The sequence below is a fragment of the Stomoxys calcitrans genome, chromosome 2, assembly GCF_963082655.1.
Source record: "Stomoxys calcitrans chromosome 2, idStoCalc2.1, whole genome shotgun sequence".
NCBI lineage: Eukaryota > Metazoa > Arthropoda > Insecta > Diptera > Muscidae > Stomoxys > Stomoxys calcitrans.
The window spans coordinates 140,276,511-140,301,999 of NC_081553.1; the positions used below are offsets into that span (position 1 = coordinate 140,276,511).

General features: G+C 38.4%; 1 protein-coding gene across 11 annotated transcripts in view; it reads right to left on the minus strand.

The window, feature by feature from the left end:
- The window catches only part of LOC106093003 (fasciclin-3), a 649,496-nt gene that overhangs the window by 20,670 nt on the left and 603,337 nt on the right, over positions 1–25,489 (minus strand). For all 11 annotated transcript variants that reach the window (XM_059363882.1, XM_059363878.1, XM_059363879.1 and 8 more), the window contains exon 5: positions 3,358–3,491. In XM_059363882.1, the coding sequence (XP_059219865.1) occupies positions 3,358–3,491 (134 nt within the window). The remainder of the gene's footprint in view (positions 1–3,357; positions 3,492–25,489) is intronic.

Sequence of the window (25,489 nt, forward strand, 5' to 3'; positions counted from 1 at the left end):
GTTAAAAGATTTTTAATACAAAGCCTGATTAAGAAAGATTAAATTTGCAAAAATATTTCTGCACCGAATGGCAGATGGCAACGAATTTCAGATGGTTACAAAGTGGGAGCTGTGAAGACTCTAAAATTATGTGGCCAAATCTAGACGTGAAGAGGTCTACCGTTTTGCTGTGGCTGGCTAGAATAGACGTCTCAATCATTGTGTTCGGAAAATATTTTGGCAGACTGAAGGTTGTGATTAACGACTTCTGCAGAAGCTGTGAGGACGTCGAGGAAGAAGAGACTATAGGATATCTGTTGTGTGTGTACACTAGCATTCAGAGGGAGTTCCACTTTAGGTTCTCATTTTTCTGAGAACGTCTCCGATTTAGCGGATGTGAGCACTCGCAAGTTTTTTAAAACTACCATCTTCCCTCTCATGTTCTTGTGGGATCGCAATATTCGATTCTTCAGGCAAAATTTATGCAGCTAGAAGTCAAAAGATTACAACAAAACTGTTCGCTTTCGCCGTGCAACGCAAATGCAAAATAATTCCCTTTGACTTTCATCAAAGCACATACCCTTTGGCTTCATTAAAAGAACCCACATACCCATACACGTGATCATTTTTAACAGATCTATGGAGGTAGGTTATTCCGTTTCTTTTAAGCGATTTGTTCAATATAACAGGATTAATAGCCTCTTTATCTATGTCGAAAAAGAAGTCCTGGCTTGCGAAAGACAATCACTTGATTCTTTATTCGTCTATATAGACGGCGTTTTGCTACTATTGACGAGAAAAACGCTGGTATAAGTGTTTTAAATTTGAGAGGTATATCTTTGAAGGAGACAAGATAGTTATAAATGAATAAATAAACACTCCTTGAAAAAATTTTAAATAACGGTTATTTTTTGATCAGACCTCGTATACGTTAGCTATTTTGACATTGACGAATCTACAAATACATCGAAATACCCGAATTTTTACTTGAGTTGCTGTTTATGCAATCGTTGATTTACACGAGAAATTCGCTTCGAATTTTATACACCTCCACCATGGATCGCATTTTTCGAGCTCTTGCCACGGTATCTCTTTTTAGGCAAACAAACCATAACTGAACTTAATATTGGAGACCATAGTAGAAGTCATTGTGTAAAATTTCAGCCAAATCTAGTAAGAATTTCGCACTTTAGATGCTCAAGAAGTAAAATAGAGAAATCGGTTTATAGGGGAGCTGTACTAGGCTATAAAACGATTCACGCCATATTCGACACGTATGCTAAAGGTCATGAGAGAAGCCGTTGTACAAAATTTCAGCCAAATTGGATAACAACTTCGCCCTTTCGAGGCCCAATAAGTCAATATCCCAGATCGGTTTATATGGCAGCTATATCAGGTTATGGACCGATTTGAACTATTCTTAGTACATTTGTTATTTGTGCAAAAATTTAAGCGGTTAGCCTTACTCCTTCGAAAGTTTGCGTGCTTTCGATAGACAGACGGACGGACATGGCTAGTTCGACTTAAAATGTCATGACGATCAAGAAAATATATACTTTATGGGGTCTCAGACGAATATTTCGAGGAGTTACAAACAGAATGTCGAAATAAGTATACCTCCATCTTATGGTGGAGGGTATAAAAACAGGTTTAAGTGTATTTTACTGTTGTGGAAATTACATATAATAGCTAATATGATGTAAAATTCCAATATTTTCTTCTCACTTTTGCAAAACTCTAGAAATGTGTATAGGTTCGTGTGTGGAGCACTGTGCGACAAACGAAAGAATCCGCTTTAAAATTTCAATGAAGTTTGAATTTTTGTTGCTTAACAAACATTCCAACATAAAATGCACTGAGCAAATTGCGCCATTACCAGAGCTACAACAGCAGCAATAACGCTCACAATCACAACGGTACCAGCAATAACAACACATCAGAATCAAAAACAACAGAAATAGCAAGTAAGAGAAACAAGAAATGTATTGATGGCTGTGTTTGTTCAGCCAAGGGGACTTTCAAAATTTAGCGGTTGCAACGATGTCGTGGCAGGCCTTATATGGCGAAACAAGGCCCGAAGGCAATGAAGAATTAAGACTGGGCCTCTTGACAACATTATCTAATCGCTAATATTTTCGAGACGGCGTTTATATCTTTTCTCAGACAGCAAGCTTGGGGGACGTCAAGGAAGATAACCCATTTGTTGTGTGCGTGTCCCTCAATGTCAAGCAGAGGTATTTCCACTGTTGTTTTTCATTTCTTTGAAAACCAGTCTATATTAGCGGATGTTAACACTTGCAAGTTAATAGGATTTTGAATACGATCTGGCGGAAGGATCTACAGGATGTGTTCCTTTTCTTATTACTGTGAAAAAAAATGTCTGAGTGAAATTTAATGCAGAAAGCCTCTGAAACCAATCCTATTCTTTGGAACCTATATAAGAACCAAATTTGTATCATGGAAACTATAGTACATCGCGGCTTATGCGGCGGTAGTGGCGGCCTCGTAATTTGCAAATTTTGCCCACTAAGAAACAGGGGCAAACTTCGCCAATATCAATGAGTGCAGTCCGATTCGAGTTTCAGCTGTATTAAAAAGGGCCTCCTTTTTATCCGAGTCCGAACGGCATGCCGCAGTGCGACACCTCTTTGGAGAGAATTTTTTATATGGCATAGTACCTCACAAATGTTGCTAGTATAAGCTAGGGTTAAACCACCACTGAACATTTTTTTCTTTCTTTTTTCTGATAGTCTCGCCAGGATTCGAACCCAGGCGTTCAGCGTGATAGGTTGACATGCTAAACTCTAGGGAACTCCAATTTCGATCCAAATTGTTCTATAGCTACCATATCAACCGATCACACGATTTGAGATCTTGATCCCCTGGAAGACGCAATTGATGTCCGATTAGGCTGAAATTCTGCATGTAGTGTGCTGTTATGGCGTAGCGAACTCCAATTTCGATCCAAATTGTTCTATAGCTACCATATAAACCGATCTCTTGTGACTTCCATCAACCGGTGTTAGGTAAGATCCACATCTGTTTGAACCTGATGTAGTTCCCATATTTACCGATCTCCCGATTAGTGTTCAACGGCAGCAAGAAACTAAATCTTTGTTAATTTGTGTAAATTTTGAATAGAATCTGTGGTGGTGGGTTCCCAAGATTTGATTTGTTCCGGCCGTACTTAAAATGTTTTTACTTGTTCTTTTAAAGGAAGACTTGCTAGATTAACATTATTTTAATACATAGGCTTTTTCGACAGCAAGTCTATTAAGAATCCTCATTATTGCTACATAGCCTTGCAGGTGAAACACTGAAATTCCGTCCCTGGAAAACTACACCAATGTATCGGCTGGTGTGTGAATCCATACTCACCGTTTTGTTGTTGATATACCATGTAAGAGTTGCCGGAGGATTTGACCCCTCTGAACTACAATTCAGCTGAATGTAATCATGGTATCGGTAGGTGTGCTGAAGACCACTGATAAATGGATCAAATTTCGGCAGAACTGCAAGAAAGACAAATGACGACAGAATCATCTCAATGGAATGACAAATGATGAAAGTGAAATTAACTCAATTTTTTATTAGAATTGTCCAAGAAAACTCAATCAATGTATTTCGACATCATACTAAAGTTTGGGTTAGTATCTCACACATGAATGTGACAGATTGTAGAAAAGTTTGAAAATTAAGGTTTTGATTGCTGAAAAACCTATAAGCGTTTCGCATATTAGTTAAGGGTTGAAACTGAGAATCTACCCATGTTATAAAAAAGCGACTTCAAAAAAAGGTTGTTGATTTTTTACATACATTATATAAGATCAAAAATTTAAATGTGCCTCAAATAAAATCAAAAATTTTGTTTCCTCAGAAACGCATTTAATTTGCTATTCTAGCTATTTTAGGCATTAAAACTTTTGCGGCTTATATGAGGCTAATGTTAAAGTTGTGCCATAGATTTTGTGTCTTATGTTCAACGAATATAAAATTCAATTTTATACGCACCACCAAAGGAAAGTTCATTTAGTCATTTCGCTTGCAACACATAGAAATATCTATTCCCGACCACAAAAAGTATATAAATATTCCTCATAGTCGATCTAAGACGATCTAGTCATGTTCGTCCGTTTTTACGCCCGTTAGTCGGATTCACGCTACAGTTTTTAAAAATAGAGATACAGTTGTATCTCGATTATCCGGAATGCTCAAAACCGGAGGCATTACGGATTTTTTGTATTTTTACATATAATTTCAAGTTAAAATTGCATATTAGATTCCACTTTTATGCAAATATATCAAACTGTGGTATTTTTTAATATTTATTACAACTTTTAATAGAAAAAATAAATTAAATGAGAACTTTAAAGGATGGGGGTATACTAATTTCGTCATTCTGCTTCTAACTACTCGAAATATACGTCTGAGACCCCATAAAGTATATACAATATATTTTTGATCGTCGTGACATATTATGTCAATCCAACCATGTCCGCCCGTCTGTCCGTCCGTCCGTCTGTCTGTCAAAAGCACGCTAACTTCCGAAGGAGTAAAGCTAGCCGCTTGAAATTTTGCACAAATATTTCTTATAAGTGTAGGTCGGTTGGTATTGTAAATGGGCCATATCGGTCCATGTTTTGATATAGCTGCCACATAAACCGATCTTGGGTCTCTAGAGGGCGCAATTCTTATCCGATTTGACTGAAATTTTGCACATGGTGTTTTGATATCACTTCCAAGAAGTGATATGCTAAGTATGGTTTAAATCGGTCCATGTTTTGATATAGCTGCCATATAAACCGATTTTGTGTCTTGACTTCTTGAGCCTCTAGAGTGCACAATTCTTATCCGATTGGAATGAAATTTTGCACATAGTATTTTGTTATGATATCCAACAACTGTGCCAAGTATGGTTCAAATCGGTTCATAACCTGTTATAGCTGCCATATAAACAGATCTGAGGACTTGATTTCTTAAGCTTCCAGAGGGCGCAATTCCTATCCGATTGGCTGAAATTTTTCATGACGTATTTTATTCTTACTTCAACAACTGTGTCAAATAATGTTCAAATCGGTTCATAACCTGATATAGCTGCCATATAAACCGATCTTGTATCTTGACTTCTTGAGCCTCTAGAGGTCGCAATTATAATCCGAGTTACCTGAAATTTTGTACGACGGATCCTCTTATGACCATCAACATTCGTGTTTATTATGGTCTGAATCAGTCTATAGCCTCATACAGCTCCCGTATAAATCGATCTCTCTATTTTAGTCCTAGAGGTCTAAACCGGACCATATCTTGATATTGCTCCAATAGCAGAGCAAATCTTTTCTTATATCCTTTTTTGCACAAGACGAGATGCCGGGAAAGGACTCTACAAATGCAATCCATGGTGGAGGGTATATAAGATTCGGCCCGGCCGAACTTAGCACGCTTTTACTTGTTTATCTTTGTTAGAAATACCCGACCAAGGCTATGTAAAATGCCCCACAATGTAAAGAAAGTATGTATAGCCACTGCAATATATCATCAGCAGATACATCTGAATTTTTATCTTCCTGAGCCTAATCTGAGTCATTTATCGATATGATAATTCCATCATGGGATAAAAAAGCGAATTAAGAACCATTATTGTCACACCTGATCCATCTTTTTATTTCCTCAGTGTAAAAAACGTTCATTACATTTATTATTTGTACATTATCGGAAGTATATGTCAATTCCAGATCTGAATCAGGAGTAGGTACATTTTTATACCCACCACCGAAGGATGGGGGTATATTAATTTTGTTATTCCGTTTGCAACACATCGAAATATCCATTTCCGATCCTATAAAGTACATACATTCTTGATCAACGTAAAAATCTAAGACGAACTAGCCATGTCCGTCCGTCTGTCTGTTGAAATCACGCTACAGTCTTAAAAATAGAGATATTTAGCTGAAACTTTGCACAGATTCTTTTTATGGCCATAAACAGGTTAAGTTCGAAGATGGGCTATATCGTACTATATCTTGATATAGCCCCCATATAAACCGATCCGCCGATTTAGGGTCTTAGGTCCATAAAAGCCACATTTATTGTCCATTTAGTGGCACAGGTCGGCTCAGATTTGGATATAACTGTCATATAGACCGATCTCTCGAATTAAGGTATTGGGTTCATAAAAGTTACATTTATGGTCCAATTTCGCCGAAATTTGGTACAGTAAGTGTTCGGCCCTTCAACATTCTTCTTTAATTTGGCTCGCATCGGTCCAGATTTGAATATGGCTACCATATAGAATGATCTCTCGGTATAAAGTTTTGGGCCCATAACAGGCGCATTTATTGTCCGCTTTCGACGAAATATGGGACAGTGAGTTGTTTTAGGCCCTTCGACATCCCTCTTCAATTTGGCCCAGATTGATTCAAATTTGGTTATAGCTGCCATATAGACCGATCTCTCGATTTAAAGTCTTGGGCCCATAAAATGCACATTTATAATCCGATTTCTCTGAAATTTATGTTAGGGTTTTCGACATGCGTGTCGTTTATGGTTCAGATCGGTCTATATTTCGATATGGCCGCCACAAAGACCAATAGTTTGTTCTACAAAATTGAACAATGACTTGTACTTATTAGACCTCCCAATAACTGTGTCGATTTTGGGAATTTGGATGAAGCTGCTATGGGGCCATAAATGTTGCATTTTCCACCGGATTATGACAAAGGTGGTGGGTATCTATAGTTCGGCCCCCCTACTTCTAATTAAGGGTATTTTAATTTTCTGGGCAGAGCAATTTATCCAGCACACTCTGTTAAACTGCTAAATTAACACAATCTAAGCTATTATCGATTGACCAAAGTGTATTCTTTATATTAAATCATTTTAAAAATTAATCGAAACTGCTTGACGTGACTAGTCTTTCCAAAATATGTTTGCGATAATGCCATTTATAGCACCATGGTCTATTTTAGACCAATTTTCTTCCAAGCTTTAATATTGGTTTTATAAATAACGGGATGTTTGTGAAAGGCCTTTAAAACTCCTGGCCGAGCCTTTTTTAAACCCTCAACCATAGGATGGGAGTATACTAATTTCGTCATTCTGTTTGTAACACCTTGAAATATATGTCTGATTCCCCCGGTCTCGCTTCGCTGCGCCTTCTTTTACTTTATATGGAACAAAAGTTTCCTTGGAATATTTATTTTCGACAATTAAAGATCTTTTAGTGAAATACCATGCTAACTTGACTAGCAGTTTAACAATATAAGTGCCTTTATCTGAATCCCATATGATCTTTATTGGTCTACGAATTTAAGTGTGGATGTAAGGTGTACTCCATTCTTAAAATACTTCATTTCAATCCGGGGGAGAGGTGGTCCACCAGATACTTGGCCCTGAAAAATATCAGAATGGTGCTCCTCTATCAAATACCATTTATTAAAAACCCATATTGCCGTTGGTTTAAGGGGAGTTTACATGATGAGGCGTCCCCCAAACACATGGCCCCAAAATAGGTTATCAAATTCGTTTTCTAATCTCGAATACCTTTCATTTGAGCCGTATATTGGCATGGTGGAAAAATGTTTTCCCTTTGGGGGTGTTTTGGGAAAGGGGTGATGCCCTAAATACATGGTCCTACATTTGGATATCAAATTCGTATTCTACACCAAAATACCTTTATTTGAGCCCCATATTGTAATGGTCACTTAAAAATTGCTGTTTGTGGGGTATTTTGGGAAAGGGGTAGACCACCAGAAAATTGGTCCAGAAAGTGGGCATCAATTCTTGTTCTACCCCCCAATACCATTCATTTAAGCTCCACATTGAAATGGTCAGTAAATATGCCCGATTTAGGGGTGTTTTAGGGATTGGGGTGGTCCCCCAAACACTAAGCCCGGAAAATGTATCAGCAACGTGCTCTATTCTCATCTTATATATAAAAACCAATTTGTGTTTGTTTGTAGGTTTGTTTGTTTGTATGTTTGTTTGTATGTTTGTGTGTTCCTTATAGACTTAGAAACGACTGAACCGATTTTCTTGAATTTTTCACGGATGGTGCATAATGACCCTGTGGTGAAAATAGGGTACTACATTTTTTGATATCTGAAGGGGGGCGGACCCTCCCCCTTACCATAATTTTCAGAAACGCCAGATCTCGGAGATGGTTGGTGCGATTTAAGCGAAATTTTGTGTGCTCTCATATAGTACTCTAAAAATAAAAATTTGGTATCCTAATTTCGGGTGGGATACCTAGGGGGGCTGCCCAACCCTAAAACCTACCAAACATATATTTAGACCAATCACGACAATATGGGACTCAAATGAAAGGTATTTAGGATAAGAAAACGTATCTGATATCCAATTGTCGGACCAAGTGTTAGGGGACCCACCCCAAGCCCCAAAACACCCCTAAATCGGACATATTTACCGACCATGGCAATATGGGACTCAAATGAAAGGTATTTGCGAGTAGAATACGAATCTGATATCCAAATGTGGGACCACGTTTCTGGGGGTCCCCCCTTTCCCAAAACTCCCCCCAAACAGGACTTATTTACTGTATGGGAATATGGGGCTTAAATAAAAAGTATTTGAATGTAGAATACGAATCTGATATCCAAATATGGGACCAAATGTTTGGGGGCCGCCTCACACAAAAAGCATCCACCAAAGGGGACTAATTTGCAACCATAGCAATATGGTCTTTGGAAGTAAAGCACGAATTTGATATCAATATTCGGGAGAAGTATCTATGGGGCCACCCTACCCCCACAACACCACCCATATAGTAAGTATTTTCTGACTATTGCAATATGAGCCTTAAAGAGAGGGTTTTTAAAGTGGAACAGGAATCCGATATATATTTTCAAGGCCAACTCACTGGTAGACCACATATCTGATATCAACATTAGGGGCCAACTGTCTAGCGGACGTCCCACCACCATAACAACCCCCAAATAGGACGTATTTGCTCAACAAGACAATTTGGGTCTTAAAGAGAGTGGAACTAAAAATTCATAGTTTTTAGGGCCAATACCCCAAACCGGACATATTTGCTGACTTTTGCAATAAGGAGTTTAAATAAGATTAGAAAACGAATTTGATATTAAATTTTGAGGCCAATGGCAATATGAGGTTCAAATAAATTATATATAGATATATGAGAATAGAGTACGTTACTGATATACTTTCCAGGCTTAGTGTTTGGGGGACCACCCAAATCCCCAAAACACCCCTATATCGGGCATATTTACCGACCATGTCAACGGGGAGTTTACATGAAAGTTATTGGGGGGTAGAGCAAGAATTGATACCCATTTTCGGGACCAATTTTCTGGGGGTCTACCCTTTCCCAAAATACCCTACAAACAGCAATTTTTAAGTGACCATCGCAATATGGAGCTCAAATAAAGGTATTTTGGTGTAGAATACGAATTTGATATCCAAATGTAGGACCATGTATTTAGGGCATCACCCCTTTCCCAAAATACCCCTAAAGGGAAAACATTTTTCCACCATGCCAATATGTGGCTTAAATGAAAAGTATTTGAGATTAGAAAACGAATTTGATAACCTATTTTGGGGCCATGTGTTTGGGGGATGCCTCATCCTGTAAACTCCTCTTAAGCCAATATGGGATTTAAATAAGTGGTATTTGAGAGAAGAGCACGATGCTGATATTTTTTCAGGGCCAAGTATCTGGGGGACCACCTCTCCCCCGAAAACACCACTAAATCAGACATCATGGGAATATCGGGCTGAAATGAAGTGTTTTGAAAATGGAGTAGACCTTATATCCAAACTTAAATTTGTAAACCAATAAAGATAATAGGGGATTCAGATAAAGGCACATATATTGTGGTGGGACGTCCGATAGACAGTTGGCCCCTAATGTTGATATCAGATACGTGGTCTACTCCCACATACCTTTGAGCCCCATATTTCCTAGTCGGCAAATATGACTGGTTTGGGGGTTGTTTTGGGGGATGGGCGGCCACTCAGTGAGTGGGCCTTGAAAATATATATCGGATTCGTGTTCCACTGTAAAAACCCTCTTTTTTGAGCCTCATATTACAATAGTCAGCGAATACTTACTATTTGGGTGGTGTTGTGGGGGTGGCGTGGCCCCAAAGCATGTTTTTGGGCTTGGGGTGGTCCCCCTAGCACTTGGTCCGACAATTGGATATCAGATACGTTTTCTTATCCTAAATACCTTTCATTTGAGTCCCATATTGTGGTGATTGGTCTAAATATATGTTTGGTGGGTTTTAGGTTGGGGCAGCCCCCTAGGTACCCCATACGAAATTTGGATAACAATTTTTATTTTTAGGGTACTATATGAGAGCACACAAAATTTCGCTTAAATCGCACCACCCATTTTCTCGATCTGGCGTTTCTGAAAATTAGGGTAAGGGGGAGGGTCCGCCCCCCCTTCAGATATCAAAAAATTTAGTACCCTATTTTCACCACAGGATCATTATGCACCATCTGTGAAAATTTCAAGTAAATCGGTTCAGCCGTTTCTGAGTCTATAAGGAACACACAAAGATACAAACAAACAAACCTACAAACAAACACAAATTGATTTTTATATACATATAAGATTTTATAAGTAACCCAACCCTTTCATTGATATCCATACTTCTCTATATCAGGTGATGTGCATTAGCATCGTTTGCTATAATGAGGATATTTTTCCCTTCATGCCACACAGCACGCGTAACAATGAACTAATTGAGAGGCGAGTTCAGTGAACATATTATTTCACGTTCGGGGCCGGTCATTTGGCAGCCAAGGTCGCGCGATTTAACGCCCGGAAGACAACATTGAAGTATTTATTCGTGTGATACCGGCCGAAATGTAGAGAAGAATATGCCAAAATTGGACTAAGCGGGTGGACCATTTGAGACACATTCACGGTCAACAATTGCATGAAATTATCTTCAAACATTAAATTATACATATGGACGATTCAAATAAAGATTGCATTAATTTTTCTGAATTTTATGTGTATTTTTTTTTTTTTTTTTTTTTTTTGAAAAGATTTCCTATAGCTCTTAAAAATCACCCTTAATCTAACCATATGAACTTTTTTTACTCGGGAAGCCAAATTAACCAAATTAAAAAGTTTGTCAACAATTTTTTCAAAACGAGACCCAGAAAAGGCATTTTGAGCCAAAAACGCAAAAAATCTTCTTTTTGAGATTTTTTGATTTATAGCTCACACAACTTTTAATTGAAGTATATGACATTGACAAATTTATCCAAGTATAGTAAATTTTAACAGCTACCCGCAACTTACAAAATCCAAATTGAATGCATCCCTGTTTATTCTTAAAAAACTTTTATATGCCTTATATTGTGATGACTAAATTTGGTATATCTGGCGCATTTAGCATTCGTAACACTTTTGAATAACAACTCAATAGTCTAGCAAGGGAGATGTGTATTTACACATTCGTTCTTCTAAGCGAAAGATATATTTTATTCAAATACAAAGCCGTTAAAACTATGCTTATACCTTTGCTCTGAAGGCTAGCAATTTTTTAACAAATAACCCGTGTGACGTCGCCTAAATTTCCCAATCAGTTTTAATAATTGCAAGAAAAAAGGTCTTTTATTTTTCACTTTGGGAAAGTTTTCATAAGCAGCAGTTGTTTGAGGAACACGCACAACGAATACAATACTCTTTGGACTACGAATTTTGCAGGGACCCTTCAATGATTTCAGTTGAATGGAATAATATTAACTTCCCAAGTGTCGACCCCAGAAGTTTTAATGAACTCTGCTTGAGAGTTATTGGAAGAACTTTGTGTAAAGTTCATAAATTAATCACCACAACTTAAATTAAGTATGACATTTGCTGTTGTTGTATTGTAGTCAATGACAGTTGTGTGTTTGCGGTTATTGGGATGGGTTTTTCTTATTCTTTTTATTGCCGTTGTTGGTGTTGTTGTTGTTTTCGTTTTGTGTCATTTTAAGCTAACACTTCAAAATCTATGCAAACAAAGAAATGTTTTGTTAACAGTGACTGGAAGTAGGGGGGGTGTAGTTGTATGTTTGACATTGACATCATTGGCTTTTGTGGTGGAGTTCCATCAAATCGGAGCAGGGAACATCGTAAGGCATAAACTTAAGAAATTTAAACTAATGCTGATTATGACAACGTTTTAATTAGCTAAATAAACAAGTAAGTTGGGCCAACCGTTCACAATGCCGCCCACACCAACTTCAGCTGCGCCAGTATCGTTTGCTGTGGGTAGACAAGGGAAGCGGTCCATGAAGATGTTCTTAGGCAGAGTAGTATTGAAGTGGTGCCTAAATAATCGATAACAAAATTGAAGAAAACTTTTCCTCCTCATAAGACAGCTGTAAATTTGATTAACACCAGCCAAGCTGCCACTTAGTCAACCTTTGGGTAAGCCCAACCAACCCAACACAGCCCAAACAAACCGAACCGAACTGAACTGAACTGAACCACACCGGGCCCTGGAAAGACAATACAACTAATAAAGTGGAAATGTGAATAATAAATAATCGAAAAAGTTGCCATATAAGGGTACCCGACAGCGACACCTACACCACCACTAACCAGCTACAAGGAAAACCAACAACCATATCGGCTCCTTCCCATGCAAAGTGTTATGAACCCTTGTCATAAACTTTTCCGGCTTGGCGTTTTTGTTTGCTTAAACAGCAAAAAGAAGGCTAAAAAAATCAACAAGACATTTGACAGTTGAATACAATTCTACATTGTCATCTAACAGGGTCCGTGGGTTGGTTGCAAACTGGGCTGAACTCATTTGGCTTCGATGGGGAGGAAGTGGTCAAAAGTCAATTAGTGTGAATGGCAATGAGGATGAAAATAACTAAATCAAGTTCTCTGGTTACGTCATTCCCAGTGTTATCAACACCATTCGAGTTGAAGTAGTTATTGGGCCATTGGGTCATTAATAGATTATTTCGGAAGCGAAGGGACAAAATAATAACTGATAAATGAAACAAATGCTGTTGAAAACGCAAAAAATAAAACTTTATCGATTTACTAATTGCTATACTAAGTAACAAGCAGATAGTAGAAGATCGAAACTATTTAATTCGTACTGTCATGGACGACCAATTGTGAAATTAAAATGTAAACTAAGCGATCGAACGGATTCTTTGTTTATATGCACCACATAATTAGGCTGGTACAAATCGCGATTTGTGCAACAAAGGCTTTGAATGATGGAATATTAATGAGACTCCCAATCGTTTTATTTTTTTAACATATATAAATCCATTAAGATTGGACGAGCCGGACTTTGGATGCTCGCCACCGTGGGATGTATCTTTTTCAAAATGGGATGGAAACCAGTAAGGAAAGGCAAAAGTCGGGCGGTGCCTATATAAGTACAATGTGGGAGCAATATCTAATTATACTCTCCACCATAGGATGGGGGGTTTACTAATGTCGTCATTCTGTTTGTAACTCCTCGAAATATTCGTCTAAGACCCCACAATGTATAATATTCTTGATCTTGATGACATTTACAGTTGATCTAGCCATGTCCGTCCGTCTGTCCGTCCATCTGTCTGTCGAAAGCACTCTAACTTTTGAAGGAGTAAAGCTAACCGCTTGAGCCACTAGAGGACGCAATTCTTATCAGATTTGGCTGAAATTGTGTAGGATGTGTTTTGTTATGATTTCCAACAACTGTGCCAATTAAAGTTTAAATAAGTCCATAACCTGATATAGCTGTCATATAAACCGATCTAGGGTCTTGACTTCTTGAGCCTCTAGAGGGCGAAATTTCGCATGACATATTTCGTTATGACTTTCAACTGTCATATATATATAGCTGCCATATAAACCGATCTTGAATCTTGACCGACTAGAGGGCGCAATTCCTATCTAATTTGGCTGAAATATTACATGAGGTATTTTGTTATGACTTCCAACGACTGTGCCAAATATGGTCCAAATCGGTCCATAACCAGATACAGCTGCCATATAAACCTATCTGGGATATTGACTTCTTGTCTTTTATCATATGTTTACCTAACAGAGATGCTGGGAAAAGAACTAGACAGATGCGATCCATCGTGGAGGGTATATAAGATTCGGCCCGGCCGGACTTAGCACGCTTTTACTTCTTTTGAACTAATTTTGATGGACATCGGCCAATGTTTCCAGATGGGTTATATATAAATGGTAGCTACATCTAAATCTGAACCAATTTGACCAAACTTCTTAGATATTGTAGTAGGCATCGAGGAAAGCGTTATGCACAATTTTGGCAATATTGGTCAATAAATGCGCTTGCAGTGGCTCTAGAAGTGAAAATCGGGCGATATACTTATATGTCAGCTATATCAATATCTGAACCGATTTTTATGAAATTAGCCAGTAATATTAAAGTCATAAAAGTGATTCGATCGCTATATGTTATCAATGGGTCTATCTCTCGTCCTTCTGGGAGTTTACAAACAACAAACAAACGCACTAAGTTATAATACCATGTACCATAGTAGTGGCGTAGAGTGTACACCCAGGAAAATAAGTCTGCTGATATCAGCAAACACTGTCTGCTGATATTCAATTAAAAATTTTGAACTTTTGAATAAATCCCTTCAACATTTTTTAATTTTTAACGAAACAACAGTTGAGGCATTTTTTATATAGTTGTAAAATATCTTGGCAATTTTGTTGTAAATTTTTTGTTCAAAGTCGTATATTAAGAAGACGTAGTTATTTTGTCAGCTGTTATTTAAATTCAATTAAAAATGAGCAAATTGTAGAAAATTTAAAAAAAAATCTTTTCTATGCTTGTAAAAATGAAAAATAGGATGGAATATAAATTTTTTTTCGTATTTATGACGTATTTGAACTGTTTTTAAATTTTTATACCCACCACCGAAGGATGGGGGTATATTCATTTTGTCATTCCGTTTGCAACACATCGAAATATCCATTTCCGACACTATAAAGTATATATATTCTTGATCAGCGTAAAAATCTAAGACGATCTAGCCATGTCCGTCCGTCTGTCTGTTGACATCACGCTACAGTCTTTAAAAATAGAGATATTGGGCTGAAATTTTGCACAGATTCTTTTTTTGTCCATAAGCAGATTAAGTTCGAAGATGGGCTATATCGGACTATATCTTGATATAGCCCCCATATAGACCGATCCGCCGATTTAAGGTCTTAGGCCCATAAAAGCTACATTTATTATCCGATTTTGTTGAAATTTGGGGCAGTGAGTTGTGTTAGGCCCTTCAACATCCTTTGTCAATTTGGCTCAGATCGGTCCAGATTTGGATATAGCTGCCATATAGACCGATCCTCCGATTTAGGGTCTAAGGCCCATAAAAGCCACATTTATGGTCCGATTTCGCTGAAATTTGGGACAGTGAGTTGTCTTAGGCCCTTTGATATGTTTCTTTAATTTGGTCCAGATCGGTTCAGATTTGGATATAGCTGCCATATAGACCGATCCTCCGGTTTAGGGTCTTAGGCCTACTATCCGATTTTGATGAAATTCGGGGCTGTGAATTGTGTAAGGCCCATCGACATCCTTCGTTAAATTGGCCCAGATCGGATCTGATTTGGATATAGCTACCATATAGACCGATCCTCCGGTTTAGGGTCTCAGGCCCAGAAAAGCCACATTATTATCCGATTTAAGTTAAGCCCCTTGATATACTTCTGCGATATCGCACAGATCGGTCCAGATTTGAATATAGCTGCCATATAGACCGATATCTAGGTTTTAGGTTTTGGGGCCATAAAAGACGCATTTATTGTCCGATGTCGCTGAAATTTGAGACAGTGAGTTTGGTTGGGCTCTTCGACGTCCTTCTTCAATTTTGCCCAGATCGATCCAGATTTGAATATAGCTGCCATATAGACCGATCTCTGGATTTAAGGTTTAGGGCCCATAAAAGAGGCATTTATTGTCAGATTTCGCCGAAATTTGGGACAGTGCTTAGTGTTAGGCTCTTCGACATGTTTATGCAACTTGGCCCAAATCGGTCCAGATTTGGATATAGCTGCCATGTAGACCGATTCAAAGTCAAAGTCTTGGCCCCATAAAATGCGCATTTATAATCCGATTTCACTGAAATTTGACACAGTGACTTATGTTCGGCTTTTCGACATCCGTGTCGTATATAGTTCAGATCGGTATGAGGTATATGAGTCTAAGGTATGAAATTTTCACCGAATTTTGATGAAAGGTGGTTTACATATGTAACCGAGGTGGTGGGTATCCAAAGTTCGGCCCGGCCGATCTTAACGCCTTTTTACTTGTTAAAATTGTAAATCACATAGAAATGTTTTGCTATTTTAGCAATAATTTACTGCTGTCCTATTTTCAGCTGGCTTTCTGCTGTTTCAGCAAACATTCAATATACCTTTTATTAACCTAAGAGGCTTAATCGTAAAATCGGTCTATATAAAACAATATTGAAAAAATCAGATCTTGCCGATAACGAACAAGAATGTCAGACAAATCCGAAGGGCTCACTATTTCCGATTTCGTCCTTTTTTTTTTGGTATTTAAAACGTTTTTTTCTGGGCCCATCTCCTTAAGTCAAGTTCCTAAATCTGCGGATCGATCCGATCTATATGGCACCAATATACAATTATGGTTCAATCTTGAACATATTCGATAAGGGTGTTGAGATGTCCACTACAACTCTATATACAAAAAAGATTCGATTTGGTCGATTTAATAATTTTAACTGCATTTGGAAAATATATGTATATCAGTTTTCAAACACTGTTAAATTAGTTTAGGTTTATGTGGCAGTATGCCAATTAAACCTAACGTTTTCTGAAATTGTGATACCACAAATACTATCTAGCCCAATATATATCCTACACCCAGAGAAATAATTCTGCTGATATCAGCAAGCACTGTAGATGTTTATTTAAATTAAAAGATAAGATGAACATGACACTTTCAGGCTACAATCAACTTTTTGTCGTCAGAAAATAGCAGGAATGAGGTGAACAGAACAGAATAGCGCTATACTTAGTAAGATATACATGTGATATACACTAGTCGATTGGACATTTTGGCCTCATTAAAAGTAAATATTTAATTCCATTTATTTGAAATTTGAAACACGGATCCCTTGGCGAATGTTAGCCATATGGCCTAGGCCGATTTATAATTGGATAAAGCTGCTGTGAAAAGCTCCCAATTTAAGGCCCGAAACTTTCTAAATCGGGTCTAAATATTATGCATCTTTATAGTCGAAATCCATGAATTAATACAATTTCAGCTCAAAACCAGTAAGGATAGGCAAAAGTCGGGCGGTGCCGACCGTATAATACCCTACACCTACCCTATAATTACAAAGTGGAAGCTATATCTAAACAATCTGTATAAAATTTCGAGAAAATATGTTCAAACTGTAATAACTACGGTTGATAAATGACGACATTATTGCAAATTACCCAAAATCTGACGATTTTGCATCTATATCTGAACGGATTTTGACCAACCTTCCAAGATATTGTGGTAGGCATCAAGGAAAGCGTTGTGCCCAATTTTGGCAAAATTGGTCCATAAATGCACTTGCAGTTGCTCTAAAAGTTAAAATCGGGTGATATACATATATGGCAGCTTATCTAAGTCTAAACTGATTTCTGTGAAATTTACCAGTTATATTAGAAGTCATAAGAAAATCCTTCCTGCTAAATTTCGAGGGAATCGCTTAAGAAATGAACACTTTATTGCAATATTTCTCAAAATCGGACGGACGAACATATATTTATGAGCTATATCTAAATCTGAACCGGTTTCTATGAAATTCACCATTCGAGAGCCATAAAAAAATCGATCATGCAAATTTTCGAGAGATTCGGTTAATAAATGACCATTTTATTGTATTATTACAGCATTACCCGCTCCGCTGCGCCTACTTTTACTTTATATGGAACAAAAGTTTCCTTGGAATATTTATTTTCGACAATTAAAGAGCTTTTAGTTAAATACCATGCTACGAATATAGTAGCGAATCGCTTGACTAATTGTTTAACAATATAAGTGCCTTTATCCGAATCCCATATGATCTTTATTGGTCTAAGAATTTAAGTTTGGATGTAAGGTGTACTCCATTCTTAAAATATTTTATTTCAGCCCGATACTCTCATGATATCTCATTTAGGTGGTCCCCAAGGCACTTGGCCCTGAAAAAATATCGGCATTGTGCTCTTCTTTCAAAAACCATTTATTTAAACCCCATATTGCCATTGGTTTAGGGTAGTTTACACGATAAGGCGTCCCCCAAACATATGGCCCAAATAGGTTATCAAATTCGTTTTCTAATCTTAAATACGACATATTTGCATGGTCGACAAATTTTTACCCTTTGCGGGGTGTTTTGTGGAAGGGGTGATGCCCTAAATACATGGTCCTACATTTGGATATCAAATTCGTATTCTACTCCCAAATACCTTTATTTGAGCCCCATATTGCGATGGTCACTAAAAAATTGCTGTTTGTAGGGTATTTTGGGAAAGGGGTAGACCCCCAGAAAATTGGTCCCGAAAATGGGTATCAATTCTTGCTCTACCCCCCAATAACTTTCATTTAAGCTCCACATTGACATGGTCGGTAAATATGCCCGATTTAGGGCTGTTTTGGGGATTGGGGTGGTCCCCCAAACACTAAGCCCGGAAAATATATCAGCAACGTGCTCTATTCTCATATATCTATATATCATTTATTTGAACCCCATATTGCCATTGGCCTCAAAATTTAATATCAAATTCGTTTTCAAATCTCATTTAAACTTCTTATTGCAAAAGTCAGCAAATATGTCCGGTTTGGGGTATTGGCCCTAAAAACTATAAATATTTATTTCTACTCTCTTTACGACCCAAATTGTCTTGGTGAGCAAATACGGGCTATTTGGGGATTGTTATGGTGGTGGAACGTCCGCTAGACAGTTGGTCCCTGATGTTGATATCAGATACGTGGTCTAATTCTAATTCTACACTCAAATAACTTTTACTTTAGACCCATATTCCCATGGTCAGTAAATAAGTCCTTTTTGGGGGGTTGTTTGGGGAAGGGGTCCATCCCCCCAGAAACGTGGTCCCACATTTGGATATCAGATTCGTATTCTACTCGCAAATACCTTTCATTTCAGTCCCATATTGCCATGATCGGTAAATATAATGTGTTTTGGGGTTTGGGTGGTGTTGTGGGGGTGGGGTCGCCCCTTAGACACTTTTCCCGAATATTGATTTCAGATATGTGCTTTACTCCTTAAAACCTTTCATTTGAGCCCCATGTGGCTATGGTCGTAAATGTGTCCCCTTTGGGGGATTTTTTTTGGGGGGAGGCGGACCCCCAAACACTTGGTCCCATATTTTGATATCAGATTCTAATTCTACACTCAAATACCTTTTATTTAAGCCCCATATTCCCATGGTCAGCAAATAAGTAAATTAAGGTAAGGGGGAGGGTCCACCCCCCTTCAGATATCAGAAAATGTAGTACTCTATTTTCACCACGGGATCATTATGCAAAATCTGTGAAGATTTCAAGAAAATCGGTTCAGCCGTTTCTGAGTCTATAAGGAACACACAAACAAACAAACCTACAAACAAACACAAATTGATTTTTATATAAAGAGTGATTTGTTAAGAGCTTGATAACTTTTTTTTAAAAAAAAACGCATAAAATTTGCAAAATCTCATCGGTTCTTTATTTGAAACGTTAGATTGGTCCATGACATTTACTTTTTGAAGATAATTTCATTTAAATGTTGACCGCGGCTGCGTCTTAGGTGGTCCATTCGGAAAGTCCAATTTTGGGCAACTTTTTCGAGCATTTCGGCCGGAATAGCCCGAATTTCTTCGGAAATGTTGTCTTCCAAAGCTGGAATAGTTGCTGGCTTATTTCTGTAGACTTTAGACTTGACGTAGCCCCACAAAAAATAGTCTAAAGGCGTCAAATCGCATGATCTTGGTGGCCAACTTACCGGTCCATTTCTTGAGATGAATTGTTCTCCGAAGTTTTCCCTCAAAATGGCCATAGAATCGCGAGCTGTGTGGCATGTAGCGCCATCTTGTTGAAACCACATGTCAACCAAGTTCAGTTCTTCCATTTTTGGCAACAAAAAGTTTGTTAGCATCGAACTATAGCGATCGCCATTCACCGTAACGTTGCGTCCAACAGCATCTTTGAAAAAATACGGTCCAATGATTCCACCAGCGTACAAACCACACCAAACAGTGCATTTTTCGGGATGCATGGGCAGCTCTTGAACGGCTTCTGGTTGCTCTTCACTCCAAATGCGGCAATTTTGCTTATTTACGTAGCCATTCAACCAGAAATGAGCCTCATCGCTGAACAAAATTTGTCGATAAAAAAGCGGATTTTCTGCCAACTTTTCTAGGGCCCATTCACTGAAAATTCGACGTTGTGGCAGATCGTTCGGCTTCAGTTCTTGCACGAGCTGTATTTTATACGGTTTTACACCAAGATCTTTGCGTAAAATCTTCCATGTGGTCGAATAACACAAACCCAATTGCTGCGAACGGCGACGAATCGACATTTCACGGTCTTCAGCAACACTCTCAGAAACAGACGCAATATTCTCTTCTGTACGCACTGTACGCATTCGTGTGGTTGGTTTAATGTCCAATAAAGTAAACTGAGTGCGAAACTTGGTCACAATCGCATTAATTGTTTGCTCACTTGGTCGATTATGTAGACCATAAATCGGACGTAAAGCGCGAAACACATTTCGAACCGAACACTGATTTTGGTAATAAAATTCAATGATTTGCAAGCGTTGCTCGTTAGTAAGTCTATTCATGATGAAATGTCAAAGCATACTGAGCATCTTTCTCTTTGACACCATGTCTGAAATCCCACGTGATCTGTCAAATACTAATGCATGAAAATCCTAACCTCAAAAAAATCACCCTTTATAAGATAAGAGAACGATTTGTTTCGCAGCAACTGTGATTGTGCTCTTCCCGGCCATCGTGAAATGTAAATTTTCACTAGATGAAAAAAAGTCATAGCGAAACGAACACTTTTCATCAATATTGTCCGTTTATTTTTTATATGGAGTTTCACCGCGAAAACCGAATATAGTACCAACTTTTACACGGGATGGAGTTCAAGCGTAATAGTATGATTACGTTACATTTGGCTGGAAAACCACAATCGGCTATTGTTGGCAATCTTAAAAATCTCAATGTGAACAAAATGTTTGTATATAGAGTTGCAGAAAGCCTGGTGGTGGTCCGGAAAAACTGGAACAACAACTTAAATGGGTTGAAGAGTGGAGGTTCGTTTTCAATGAAATCCACGCCGCAGTGGTATTCAATTGGCTAAAGATCTGAAAATATCCCGTTAAAGGATGCAACATATATATAATAAGTAAATGCGTGCTAAGTTCGGCCGGGCTGAATCTTAAATACCCTCCACCATGGATCGCATTTGTTAAGTTCTTTTCCCGCCATCTCTTCTTAGGCAAAAAAAATGTTATAAGAAAAGATTTGCTCTGCTATTAGATCGATATCAAGATATGATCCGGTTTAGACCACAATTAAATTATATGTTTGAGACCTGTGTAAAATGTCAGCCAATTCGAATAAGAATTGCGCCCTTTGGGGGCTCAAGAAGTAAAATAGAGAGATCGATTTATATGGGAGCTGTATCGGGCCGATTCAGACCATAATAAACACGTATGTTGATGGTCATGAGAGGATCCGTCGTACAAAATTTCAGACAAATCGGACAATAATTGCAACCTCTAGAGGCTCAAGAATTCAAGATCCCAGATCGATTTATATGGCAGCTATATCAGTTTATTTGCGCTCTCTAGAGGCTTAAGAAGTCAAGACCCAAAATTGGTTTATATGACAGCTATATCAGGTTATGGACCGATTTAAACCATACTTAGCACAGTTGTTGGATATTACAACAAAACACGTCGTGCAAAATTTCATTCTAATCGGATAAGGATTGCGCCCTCTAGAGGCTCAAGAAGTCAAGACCCAAGATCGGTTTATATGACATCTATACCAGGTTATGGACCGATTTGAACCATTCTTAGCACAGTTGTTAGAAGTGATACTAAAACACTATGTGCAAAATTTCAGTCAAATTGGATAAGAATTGCGCCCTCTAGAGGCTCAAAAAGTCAAGACTCAAGATCGGATTATATAGCAACTATATCAAAACATGGACCGATATGGCCCATTTACAATACCAACCGACCTACACTAATAAAAAGTATTTGTGCAAAATTTCAAGCGGCTAGCTTTACTCCTTCGGAAGTTAGCGTGCTTTCGACAGACAGACGGACGGACGGACAGACGGACGGACATGGCTAGATCGACATTAAATGTCGCGACGATCAAGAATATATATCCTTTAAGGGGTCTCAGACGAATATTTCGAGTAGTTACAAACAGAATGACGAAATTAGTATACCCCCATCCTATGGTGGAGGGTATAAAAACGAACTCAACGTAAAGCCATGCAAGTTTCTAAAGGCAACCAAACTTACACCAAAGCAAAAAAAGTTGGTATAGAAAGAGCAAAGGAGTAGCTGCGCTTTCACGAACATGAATTTTTGAACATTTGTTATCGACGATAAAAAAAATTGTACTTTGAGGAAACGATCGTATTTCCCCAACCAAGCTCTCAAAGAGAGAACCTAAAGTGGGACTCCTTCTAACTGCTAGTGCGGGACACACACACAGAAGGTGATCTATAGTCTCTTCTTCCTCGATGTCCCTACAGCTTCTGTAAAACTCTTTGCAGACAACCTTCAGTCTGTCAGCATGTTTTCCGATTAGACAGTGACCTGTCATGATGGACGCAATGATTGTTCTAGCCAATGACAGCAAAGCAGTAGACCTCTTCAAAACTAGATGAGGCTACATAGTTTTGGAATGCTTACAGCCTCCTCTTTGTGACAATCTATCATTCGTTGCCCTTTGGGCCTGGTCCTAAAGACTTAGCTTACATGTCGCTAGAGGCATACCCACAAATTCCAATGTCTCTGGAGTGTGTAAGGTAGTTCCTAGTCTCACAAGCTCGTCTGCTTAACAATTCGCTGGGATACCTCTGTGGCCCGGCACCCAGAACAGGTGAATTTTGAACTGTTCAGCCATCTCATTGAGAGGTCTGCGACAGTCGAGGGCGGATTTTGTGTTCCTAAATACGTTCTCCAGGGATTTAATGGCTACCTGGCTGTCTGAGAAGATGTTAGTGCCAATCGTCGTTATATCATTATATCTTAGCCATTCCAGCACTTCCTTAAGTGCAAGGATCTAGGCTTGAAACACACTGCAGTGGTTGGGTAACCTCTTCGATATGACCAGTTCTAGATCTTCAGAGCACACCCCATGGCCCACCTGGTCGTTTAGTTTGGAACCATCCGTATAGAAGTCTACATAACTTCTGTTACCAGGGATATCGTAGTTTCAATCGGTTCTATCAGGAATAGTGGTACAGTAATTTTTTTTCAAAAAGCGGCTCAGATAGGCTGTAATTTACACTGCCTGGAACATCGAATATTGTATCAAGTATAACACAATGTCCGTGGGTGCCACATGTACATTGAGAAAGATCCCTTAACCTCATGGCAGTGTTCGCTGCAATTTGGGTAGCCACAATGTCCAAAGACACAAGATGAAGCATTAAATTCAGTGCATCAGATGGTGTCGCCAATGGCTCTCTTGCAGGTGTATAGGGTAAGAGTGGCCTTTCTTGTCCATTCCTACTTTTACGCCTTTTTCTTCCAGAGACAATAATATATTGTTAATGGCTATATTCCAAAATAGCGGAGACAGAACGCCTGTTTGAGGTGTTCCTCTGCTGACCCATCGTTGAGATCCACGGATCCCAAGTTAGTAAGTTATTAATAAACTTTCTTACCGTAGAGTTGATGGCTAGAAACTACAACTCCTTCATGATTGACGTCGGTTTTACATTATTGAAAGCACCTTCAGTGTCAAGAAATGCTATCATTGCATATTCCTTGACAGCGAGAGAACCCTCCATGTGGCCGACTAGGTCGTGAAGGACTGTTTCAGTGGATTTGCTCATGTAAAGAATGGCGTCATCACAGTGGGATCAAGTTCGTCATATGCCTATCCGACTGATTTTTTTGTTTGGGGCGTTTTAGAGAGAGAGAAAGGGAGGTAAGGACTAAGCAAGTGAAAAAATGCTATACTCGGGCGGGCCGAACCACAAATACCTTATTGAAGTGTACAAGTGTACTTAGCTTACAACCAAAAATTCAATCAAATATTTAATCTTCTTGGGGCTGTAGAAGACTACTCAGGAGATTGTTTTATATATGAGTTATGTCAGATTATGTACCGATTTTGTCACCACACCCAAATTTTTTTATGGAAAATTGTTGTCGCTACCGGTTCCAGCACTAGACAAATCGGCTGTGACATTTCGTCATAAAACAACTTCTGCTGACTTTTAAATGTTTTGTGCTATACTATTCTTTGAATAGAAAGCATTAAACAATGATCTAAAGCAGGACAATATCCTGTAATGGAATCTCAACAAGTGCTGAACTTTGGATTGCTTTCCCAAAAAGCAGACCGATTCGATCTTTCTGTGCTGATAAGTTAGTTTTATATTCAATCGTTTTGTTAAAAATTTCGCGGAATGGCCTTTAGTAATTTTATGGCCAATTTTTACAAGAAATTTATATTTGGATATTGTCCCGATTTCGACAATCGGTTTTAAGAGCTGTTTATTTCCATAAGATACTGCGCAAGCAAACTGAAAATATTAAGAACAAATAAAAGCGTGCTAAGTTCGGCCGTTCACCATGGATCGCATTTGTCGAGTTTTTTTCCCGGCATCTCTTCTTAGCCAAAAAAGGATATAAGAAAAGATTTGCTCTGCTATGAGCGATATCAAGATATAATCCGGTTTAGACCACAATTAAATTATATGTTGGAGACCTGTGTAACATTTCAGCCAATTCGAATAAGAATTGCGCCCTTTGGGGGCTCGAGTAGTTACAAACAGAATGACGAAATTAGTATACCCCCAACCTATGGTGACCATTTTTGTTGGATATAATTCATTGTAAAAATTGCATGGGACTAATGCTCAATATCATAGCCCATGTTCTTACGACAACGTGGATAAATTGTGGGTCCCATGGCATAAAGATAGGAAAAGTTTAATAAGTGTGTTTCTCAAGAAGTGGCCCAGTCGACTGGCAGCCTCGTTCGCGCGATATGATGCCTCTAGACTTTTTCGTTGGAAGAGCTTAGAGTCATCATTGAACAGGAAATAGCGACCGTTTCGACTGAAATATGTGGCCGAGTCATCGAAAATTGGGTCTAACAGATGCGAACGTGTCCGCGGTAGCCATATGAATGAAGTCGAAATCTACACTACGCCTTTTAGGTGCTTAGTTATGGCAAATCAAAATTGTGGAAAATGGTAACTATAATATTTAAATAATATTTTAAAATTATCAACCAAAACTAAAAAAAAAAATCAAATTT